We start from the raw sequence: 11,208 nt of genomic DNA on the forward strand, positions 1-11,208 counted from the left end.
TATCGATAGGATTGACCAGTCTCACAGATAAAGAATCGTGAGACCGTCTCACAAAAGACATACTCATAAATATAATAATAGCAATCATCGTACATAGTTATATCATGCTCACACAATTTAATTATTTGAATAAAATAGTTTAACAGAAAAAAAACATGTGAGTTTTGAGATAAAATAGAAAGAAGTTATTTAAAAAAAATAGATAAATATATGAAGATTAGTGATAAACATACATCATCAAAGTTATATAATAAATTGTGGAGAAGTAAAAATGGAAATATATTTTGATGTCACGTGAATACGCCAAAATAATTATTATGATGTATTCAAATATTATATAATAGTAAATATGTATATTATAAATGAGCATGTTTTAAAAAGGTTGCCTAATGTTTAAAAATGTTCAAAAAATGATTTTCAAAACAACTGTATGACAAATTATGTCAGTCTGTACTTTCTGATCTATAATAATGTTTTTTTTACACTTTTTTAACTGACATGTTTTTTCATGTATGAAAATCTGTACAAAAAAATTAAAATATATTATTATATATGATATTTGAGTGGCTGATGTTTCATATAAGATATAAAAAATAAGATTTTAAGCATAAAAGTATAAAAAAATTATTAATATCAAAATTTATTAATATCAATACTTATTATACGTGTTTGAATACTAATTTAAGAAAATTGAGGTGCAAAAACATTTTATCAATGAATTTATTTATATATACATGGTGTCAACATACTCAAATTGAGTACAAAATCATGATTTACCCTTTCGGTTTTAGATAGATGAATATAATACACATATAAGTCGAATATTTTTATACTTTAAACACATGTTTATGTCCTGAGAGTGCATAATTAGTTTTTAAAATTAATTTCTATGTATGAATTAATTACTATAATATCAATGTGTTGATCTTTTAGTTACTTGTTCATAAATACTTTGTTTGGAATAAATTATTTGTAGTGAATAAAATAGTTGAAAATATTCCGATAATATTTTTTTAGTATAGAATTTAGAGTTGATTGACTAAATATGATTTTTGTATTTGATATATGAATTATATTATCTTGAAGTTGGTTTTGTATATGATTTAAGTTGGAATTATATTAGCCAAAATTCCGTATCCATGCAAATCAGTTTTACCTTAAATTAGAAACATTCTAGTTATTAATTTATGATATTATAGTATTATATTACCATGCTATATTCTCAAAATGATAAAATCAACAGTAATCCAGAAAAATATATTAAAAATAAAATTATTAAAACATGAACAAATAAAAAATAAAAAACCCATGAATCCCAAAGTCAGGGAAGTTTTTGAAAGGCTATTCAGTATTCACACGTAATTATCATCTAGTAGGGTAATCAAACGGGATGAAATTGCAAAGTAGCCGTTGCGGAAAGTGGATTTCTGCCATGGCCAACGGCTCCAGAGAACCCCACTGTCCAAAATTTTATCCCGTTTGATACCCAAGCTACTTACTACTCGACAAACTTATAAATTAAATCATGTTCGAATTTTTGATTTCATGTGACAATTATATGGTAGATTCTCGGTTTATGAATTTGATCTGCAAGAAAAATCTAAGAAATTATCCCTGTGTGAATTTCAAATTTATCGTGATTATTAGCAAATTTTTATAACTTGATACGAAGTGAAATGAAACGTAATTTAATTTTGTTCTTGAATTTGAAATCAATAACCAGACACAACTCTAATTCAAATTTTGAGTAAAAAAAAATAAACTAGATTGTAAATGTCCGGCTAACGTCCGTAATCACAAGTCCCCTTGAATTCAATCAAGAGTCCTAATAAAAAGATTAAATAAATCGACATATTTGAATAGGTATAAATTTAAATTAGTGGGCAATATTAGGAATAATTATTATTTCAACGTTACAAGAGACTACTCAGGTGAATGGTGATGGACAACTCATATTTATTCGAGGACGAAAACTTGTTTGAGACGGTCTCACGGATCATATTTTGTGAGACAAATATCTTATTTGAGTCATCCATTAAAAAATATTACTTTTATGCTAAGATTATTACCTTTTATTATGAATATCGATAAGGTTGATCTGTTTCATAAATAAAGATTCGTGAGATGGTCACATACCTACTTTTATTTAACTGCTCACATGCGACCTAAGGCCCTACCTGCCAACTTTTGCCCCCGATGCCAACTAACCGTTATGTTAATGATTATGATGTTTGGCTTTTTTCTTTATTATTAGTTTCAAGTAATAAAATTAATTAATAAGTCACAATGGTTTGTTTCTTTATAATTTTGGTATTATATATTTGTTAACTTCTAGTCATAATAATATTTTTTCAAAATTTGACCATTTTTATTATTTATAAGTGAAATATTGATCTGACATTATATACATCATCGTTGCATAAAATTCAAATAAGTAATGCATTGGTATCGTAAAAATGGCTAAAATCCCAAAAAAAATTCTATGAATAAACAAATACAATAAACTAAAACTGAAATGTGACGATACTGATAAAACAAAATTGTAATTTCATTTTTTTATTTAAAAAATGTATTGATTGTGGTTGGCAGCAAAAGTATACTCGAAACATACAAGAGGCGGGTGGTCCATTGTAAATTTGTGATCATGTATTTGCTCTGAACGGCGAAATATTAAAGACATCGATTAAATCAATTTAAATAAATACAAAATTCACCTGAACATTCTTTGATTCAAAATTAAATATGGTACAACACACGACATGTTTTTGGGTTTTACAAAGTTTAAATTTATGAGTTTAGGAAAAATAACTATAAAATCATATAAACTGAACGACCCTAATTAATTTTGACCACCGATTCATCTAAATTTTTTTATGGCTTATTTTATTATTTATTCCTTATGTTTACGGGACGATGATATATTTTCTTGTTTATCTGTAGCTTATTTTACTATTTTCTTGGCCCTGAACAGAAATATATTTTGTTGGACCAAAGGAAAATGAGGATGATTTTGGTCCATCGGGATAAAAAAGAAACTTGACGGCTGAATGTTTAGACAATGGAAGGATTGGCCAAGTATTGGGCTTACAACATGGGAAAACTGAAGGAAACGTGGACAGGAGTTGAAGAAAAGCAAGAGGAAGAAGGATCAGAAGAAAAACCTTCAGCATCATTGTTCAAATTTTTCCCAGGTTATAGCAACTTTCCAGCTTCTATTTCAGCTTTCCAGCTTGTGAAAAATGTTATTTCAATTCTTAGTGGATAAATTCAATCATTTTGGTCGCATCAAACCCATCGAAATAATGTTTACAAAAATATTACTATAATTTATAAAATATACGAACCTAGATATTAATAATTCGGATGATAAATTATCAAGTATCGTAAAAGAATTTAAACAAGAAAAATTGTGAAATAAATAAAATATATTAAAAATTAATGGAATAATAGTACAGTTGTGAAGATTTTTTTTAAAAAAAATTTTTGTTTAAGGGTTTCTAAAAAAAACGTTTTCAAAAAAAAAAAATAAATAAAATCAATAGCTTATTATCTAAAAAACGAATAAATAAAAACACCATGAGTTTATTGACATGTAAATCTTTTAAATGAGCCGATGACTTAAATCCAAAATAAAATTAGGATGACATAAATCACATGATAAAAATATCCAAATTTAAAATGAAATCTTGAAATTGAGATATGATCGTACAAAATAAGCGATTTCTCCACTGGTGGATGTTGCAAGTTGCCCGTGTTTATCTCCACATGCCACCAAAGTTCTAAATTCAAAACATAATATCGAGTTCAAGATTCAATCCGTCGAAACCCGATAATAAAAGACGTTGATTAGTGGTCTTGTCACAAAAAAGATGTATTTTTTTCCCTTGGTGAAAGGAGATACATATTATTATCCATAATAAAGATGCATTTATATCATCATTATCATGTAATTAAAATTAATATCTCCTAACTCCGTATCCATATCCACATTCCACAATTGAATTATACATTATAGAGAGAGACACCCATTTCGTCACCACATCATAAAGACCTCTGTCTTTGTACCTTCCACAAGCCAAAATCAATCAATAACGTTAGATAAAAGAAATTATGAAGTTTTATTATCCATTTGCCTGCAATGGACCACTTTAACACCATTGCTTCTTACAACTGATCCACACCCAACAATTTTTCCAATATAAAAAAAAAAAAGTTTTGTATTTTTTAACATATTACTTTGGTACTCATAAATTAAAACTTTGCCGTCACTCGATAATTGATATACTATACCACTTATGACGATAAAAATTGTAGGACCTAACACCACGGTTCGATCGCTCTACCAAAAAGGGACAATTATTGCACCCAACAAAAATTAACTTACTATTTACTACTATTTATACCGATTCGACATGACATTGACTATACTGGTAATGTATAGGGTTTTGTAATAGTGTTGAGATTAATCTGATTTGGGGTTAAGGATAATGATAAATTTTAACAAGAGCTTTAAAAATATTAAAAATCAACTGTGACATGATTATGATGAGAACTGGCTAAAATTGATAGGCGAAACATATTTACATGGTTATTCATGAATAAATGAAAAATACATTACTACAAATGACATATGTGCCCCCTATATATACATATTCAATTTTCATAATTTTAATAATGTTATCTGAATATAGCAGAAATAATCATATCTTTGCACCACCACCACCACCACGCAATATTAGCCGATTATCAAACAATTTCAGTTTATACATACAAAGATGTAAATAGATTATTTCAAAATCACGTTCTTACTATTTGCACAATTTGCATAATTGGATTTGGATCTTTTGCTCTGGTTGAACCTGTGTTGTACTCTTTTTACACGAGATGATCAGCTGATCATCTCGTTACGTCTGACAATTTTTTATAGTGATCTGACATCGTGTGAGGTCCATCAAATAATTAACTGATCATCTCGTGTAAAAAGTGCACAAAAACATGCTCAGAGGATCCAAATCCATGTATATACACACACCAATACATGCATTAATTAATATGTATACATATATGAGTGATGGTCCCGTAGGAGAGGCATCGTTGATGAGTGGAGAAACAAAAGCCAAGTTGGGGTTATCTTGCCCCATAACGATGACGCCAACACACAAATTGCTTCCCACTACCTACAAAAAAATACCCCCATCATATATAGTGTATGGTCATCTTCAACCTTTTTCTTTTGCCTTTAGGGGTAAGGAATCCAAACGTAATAAATTTGGAAAAATTAAAATTTGAGAAAATCTTATTTTTTGTAATGTGTATATGTTTATTGTCAAATTTCAGTTTTGATTACATATCTTTTAATTTTTAGAAAATTTAGTCATTTTCATCGAAAGTAGTTGATATGACACTATACACATAAAGTCACGTCAGAAAAAAACTAAAATTGATAGAAAAATATATATAACATGTTGAAGTATCTTTTAACAAAGTTGTGGATTTGACTTGTATCTTTGTTTCCACCACCAAATTTGTGGAAATGTAAATAATTCCGTTTAATCGTGGAATCTTGATTTTATTTTTATGTAGGAATCACATATAAAGTACAAACAAAATCATATTAATCAATATCCACAATATATATAGAAATATTACACAGTTTAATATTTTTTTTTTGTATAATTCATTGCTACGTTATATTTTTCTCCCATACATCAACGATGTCCATAAATTTTTTTAAACAATAAGAACATATTTTGAATATTATATAAATTATATAGATAACTAATATGACAATATATATATATATATATATATATATATATATATATATGAAAAGATAACTACAGACAAGAAATTTTAATGAAGAAGTCCGATTTATAACTATTTGATTTTAATGTTGGGCAGCCACAGACCAAGAAAATAACTGAGGATCAATGCAACTCTTCAGAATTAACTGTGTGCACTGTTTTGCACCAAATTTGCCTTACTCACCGACTCATGATGCCTGATTAATATCCTGAATAGTCAAAGTCATTTTTGCATGCCTTGCAAGATTTTTTAAATGTTGTGTTTGTACAGTCCTTCAATTTGATGGATATTTTTTACAAAAAAATCTCATATATCGTAAGTAAAATAAAAAACATGAAATTAGGCACCACAAAATATAATCCAGAGTGCGTGCGTGCGTGCGTGTGTGTTTATATATATAAGACCATTCAGTTAATGAGGAGGTGCCACATTTTTTGGATAAAAAAAATGAATATCCTATTAAAATTTACAAAATCTCAAAGTCATGTTTGTGCTGCTGAGACACATGCATTCAAAAAATATTTAAAAGAAATTTGTATAGCTTGACTGTGTGGATATATAATTTAAAAATCGAGGGTAAGTAAACATATTTTCGGCACTAAATTTGGGAGTAATGAACAAATTTTCAATAGGGATTCTTAAATACCGGGAAGGCCATATGGATAAATGATGTCCAATGTTGCGTAAATTTAATGTCTTCAACAGGAGACTTCATTTCACGGGAAGACTGGACTTAATGCAATTAAATATTTGGCAATTTTTTTTTTTGTTTCAGCCATAAAATCAGATGAATCATAGAAAAATTTTAAGATCTTGCTTGAGTTCAAAGATTTATAGTCGCCGAAAGAAGCCAAGCTTTGATGCCAATAGGATGGACAAAGTCAATATCGCACCGTTCACAGTTTAATACTGTTCGTCGAAATAAATAACAAATCAAGAAATAAAATTGCATGTATGCAAACAAACAAATGACACTCTTTTTTTATTTTTTGGGTCATTTTCTTTTCTCCACTGTCCCTCAAGAACTGTTGATAGGACAAAGTTAGTTCCTATTGGCCTGTATTCTCTACCCCCTAACTTCCCTCCCCCACCCCCTAATTTTGTGGCGCTGTGTTTCTTGAGATGTATGCATTGTTTTCTTGGGAAATGTAGAGAATGTTTGTTTATGGAGATCTTTTGAAGTTTGAATTTTCTTGGTTCGATCCTTTTCATAGCATGGTTTTAATGATAAGAAAAATGCAATGTTATTAGCCATTTGAGCTTCTAAGACAGTATATATGTATTATGTTTTAATAAACAAAAGGGTGTCATTTATCTTACACTCCATGTATTTGATGGTGGTTTGGCTAACTTTCTCAGGACCTTTTTCTTTTTGTTCTTCTTCTTGTTGCAGATCAGGTGGTTCATGGAGAACTTCTTTTACGCCATTTGAGCGTAAAGACTAATCGGTTGGGTCGAAAAGACATCACGAATCCGATTGGAGATGATGCGGGAAAGTAATGTCAGCTGTATGTGGGGAGTGCTTGATGTCCTTGAATCCGGCCAAGTCCGAGCCTGTAATGACCAGATTTCGAATGGAGAGTTGACGAATAAACACATTATTGGTATAACTGTAACATTAAATTCGCTTGCATTTTTGAATATATTATACATGTAATGTATTCGCAGTGGCATATAAATTTTGATAAATTATTAAATTTACGCTGTTGGATATCGTTGGTTTAAGAGTAGGTGATGCCATTTCAGATATTTAAGATTTTAAATTGTGTATATTGCGGCAGATTATCCAAGAAAGCTTGACCGGCTTGGAAGTTTTAATGAAGAATGTCAGAGAATTCAAGTAAGTTTCAGCTTAAGACCTTCAATGAGCGATAGTTCGAATTTTATGTTTTTGTGATCAAGAACGATTGTAAGGCAAGATATATGGATCCAATCAACTAAAAGGACAACGATTCTGAGCCTAATTTATGTAACACTTTAAAATTTGGCACCCCTGATTTTAAAAGTTGTATTCGCCCTGTAAATCAAACTCCTGATTTCATCCTTGCCTGCGCCTTAGAGGTCCAGAAAATGAACTAATATATTCTTTATTTCCATCAGTTTGCAGCAGACTTGGCAATATGCAGAGGTGACACAAGAGAAACAAGATTCAGTAATCTCCTTCAAGAAGATATCACCGTCGAGAATCACAATGCCAATCAAATGATCGTTAAGGGGCTGCAACATGAGAAAACTGAGTCGGACCTTCTTCATCATCTGGTGAAAACTCTATACATAGCAAGAGATAAGGGCAAAAAATCTGCTCGCAACTCTTCTTTGTCTCACAATTCAGCAAGCTTGACTCATCGGCCTTCTTCAATTTCAGCTGCAACATCTTTAAATAAGCTCAGGATTGAGGAAATATTAGGCGTAATATGCACTCAGGATGCAGACTTGAAGATGAAACATGTGCAAAGAAGGGCTAAAGCCTTTGTTGATCAGATGTTTATCGAGAGAAGATTCTTTGGAAAACAAGAAACAAGCTCCGAGTGCAAACCCTTCTCCGATGCATTGGAAGTTTTGAGCACAAACAAGGATTTGTTCATGAAATTCTTGCCTGAGCCAAATCCCATGTCAGCAAGATTTATTAAGCCAGTGCTGGAAGCCAAATTCTCGGAATTTGAGAGCACATATGATATTAGTTCGGAAAACAGGAACTTGAATAAGCCTTTATTGGAAAATATCGATCATAAGTGCAAATACGCCATGAAAACACATTTCACGCGCCATCATGATAAGATAGTAATACTGAAGCCAGCCCCTCAAAATATCAGATACTCGGAAAACATGACCTGTCATTGCTCGTCTGGGCAATCAAATCAGAAAAGGAACCAAACAGCTTTCAATGCTTTCAAAGAGATGAAGAGAAAGTTGAAACATACATTTGGAGGCAGCAGAAAAGGAACCAAACAGCTTTCAATGAAGGTAAATTCAAACAAACTTGCCTATGATAAGCCCATTTTGGGAGTCGGAGACTGTATCTGTCGCCGAATGGACACCGTGAATTCTTTCAGTTCTTCCAAAAATGTCGAGAAAAGGGGACATCTAAGCAAGAAATCATCTCTCAGATCCATCGAAGGGCCTGATAATATTTGCATGAAGGAGACAGTGCGCAGAAAGATAGACTTCCCAAGTGTTAGCGTCTCCATGAAACAAGAATTTGATATGATTTTTGAGGCAAAAAGGCAACTTTACGCTAGAGTGAATGACGTGAATGCATTAGAGAACACGAAAAGTAAAAGATCCCCAAAAACTGTGGCCCAGATTCTTTCTTCTCCAGAACATGATTTCAGCTGGCCAATGAGCCCGAAACGAGACAGCCTATATTGTTCTGGTTCTCCTCAAATGAGATTTAGCACCTACAGCAACTCTCCAAGTATCACTCGAAGCAGTTGCTTGATAATGAATGAGAGGCAAAGCATTTGCCTAAGTCCATTGAGACCAAATAAAGAAGTTATATGTAATGAAGATTATAAGATACATGAAGGTACTGAGACTTCGGAGACAAAAAACATTTCATCTATGATCCGATCCTCGGATGATCATGAATATTGTACCGTTCTTTCTGAAAAAGATGAAGTGGACTTCAATAATGGTATGAATTATTCCTTTAATTCCTTTTCGTTATAATTCTACAAATCTTCTCTGTATCGGTTTGGCAATGTCTACAGGAGAACAAGGCATCGAGGAAATAGATAGCATCCAGAAACATGAATTATGCACTTCAGAAGTGGAAAGTGAATCCAGAAGCACAGTACAAAGAAGTGACGTTACGGAGTTATTGGAGGGCGATGAAATTGCAGTTCATTTCATGGTGAGTCCATCTCTTCTAAGTCGAGAAAGGGTCATCAATATGTAGCACTTTTGTTCCTTTATGTACCCTTTTGCTTCAACTTATAGACGCTTTTAAAGGAAAATTGATGTACGCCAGCTAAGCAACTTCATACCATTCTCACAAGTTTCTGAATTGGCAGGACACACATTCGGAGAACGAGACATTGGCATCTACATTGGATGATATCCCCTTCACTTCTTTGAGCATCTGCGACGGCACTAAATATCAAGAAGAACATCTAAGCCCGGTTTCTGTACTCGAGCCATTTTTCATAGATGTCATTAACAGTCCGCCAAGCACGGTGTTTCAAACTGGTAACTAACTTAGACATAAACAACACCTTATCCGTTGTTATTCTGTTTCATACAGACTTTACTTTACCATTATTTGCAGTTGAACGATCATTACAACCACTTCATCTCAACTTTGAAGAATGCTCATCCGACCCAACCCCCCATGATCCAAAACTTGACATTAAAACATGCAAGAATGAACAAGACCACATATCAGTTTATGTCCATTTAGTGCTCCAAGCTTCTTGTATGAACTGGGATCATCTATCAGATATTAGTCCACTACATGAAGAACTGATTCATGCATCACTATTCGATGAACTGGAGTTCCCTCTTATCGATCCTAACCTCAATCCAAAGCTTCTATTTGATCATATAAATGAAGTTTTACTAGAGATTTATCAATGGAATTTCTCCTCTCCTCCTTGGCTAACATTCATAAAGCCAAAGATCATGAGTTTGCCATTGGAAGAAGTTGTGCTTGATGAGATCATGAAACAAGCTGACTTCTATGTACTGCCTCAGACAGAGAGACGAACGTTGAACGAGATTGTTTCGAAAGACATTGCAAATTCTAGAACGTGGCTTGATGTCCGGATTGATGCCGAGCAAATTGTGATTCAAGTGTCAGAAGATTTTATAGAGGAGTTGATACTGGATGTGCTACTTGAATTTCATACTTGAACATTTGTTTATTCTATTAAATATAGATTTTTTTCTTATTTGAGTTCATTGTGTACCATGTGGATCTAGTGAATGTTTATTGATTTTCAAGTGTGGAAGCATAAATACATCCATTCATTTAAATGTTTGTGTATATAGATTTAAATGTTGTTCCAAATATTGTAATACTTGACACAACACCCAGCGGAATAATATAACACAAATAAATAGCTTAAACTAAAATAACTCAGAACTAATTGTGCACAAGTATAAATATTATATTTGTGCGGTGCTTCAGGACAAAACAATCACTAGAAAACACTTTTCAGTTTACAAAAAATCAATCACTAATGATTTCAATGAAAATCATTTTTCTCAACACTCTGGGTAAACAAAATTGCCTTCTTAAACAACTAATACCGGCCACTAAAACGTAATCAAGAAAGCAAAGACACGGTGCCAAAAACTTGAGCAACAAAATGTGATCTTCAGCAAAAACTTGCATGCGTGTTGTCTGCAGATGTGTCCAACAATCACGGCAACACGTGAAACAACACTCTTCAAAACAGCAAT

General features: G+C 31.9%; 1 protein-coding gene across 5 annotated transcripts; it reads left to right on the forward strand.

The window, feature by feature from the left end:
* The first annotated feature begins 6,763 nt into the window (after window positions 1-6,763).
* On the forward strand, window positions 6,764-10,773 carry LOC142555660 (uncharacterized). 5 transcript variants are annotated; one of them, XM_075666666.1, is made up of 7 exons: window positions 6,764-6,846; window positions 7,199-7,409; window positions 7,587-7,645; window positions 7,906-9,439; window positions 9,516-9,658; window positions 9,819-9,993; window positions 10,073-10,773. In XM_075666666.1, exons 2-7 carry the CDS (start codon window positions 7,289-7,291, stop codon window positions 10,654-10,656), a joined length of 2,616 nt encoding a protein of 871 aa, XP_075522781.1. In that variant the 5' UTR covers window positions 6,764-6,846; window positions 7,199-7,288; the 3' UTR covers window positions 10,657-10,773. The 5 variants fall into 5 exon arrangements, with proteins under 5 accessions (XP_075522781.1, XP_075522778.1, XP_075522779.1 ...); XM_075666663.1 differs by having other exon boundaries at window positions 6,828-6,953; XM_075666664.1 differs by lacking the exon at window positions 6,764-6,846 and adding an exon at window positions 6,853-7,001.
* The last annotated feature ends 435 nt before the right edge of the window (window positions 10,774-11,208 follow it).

Source organism: Primulina tabacum, chromosome 9, assembly GCF_025594145.1.
Source record: "Primulina tabacum isolate GXHZ01 chromosome 9, ASM2559414v2, whole genome shotgun sequence".
NCBI classification, from domain to species: domain Eukaryota; kingdom Viridiplantae; phylum Streptophyta; class Magnoliopsida; order Lamiales; family Gesneriaceae; genus Primulina; species Primulina tabacum.

Bases quoted from the DNA above. Each gene is read 5' to 3' on its own strand.
- LOC142555660 (XM_075666666.1), top strand. From the start codon at position 7,289: ATGATGCGGGAAAGTAATGTCAGCTGTATGTGGGGAGTGCTTGATGTC. The intron at 7,410-7,586 runs GTATAACTGTAA...ATATTGCGGCAG, and splicing joins GACGAATAAACACATTATTG to ATTATCCAAGAAAGCTTGAC. The intron at 9,994-10,072 runs GTAACTAACTTA...CATTATTTGCAG, and splicing joins AAGCACGGTGTTTCAAACTG to TTGAACGATCATTACAACCA.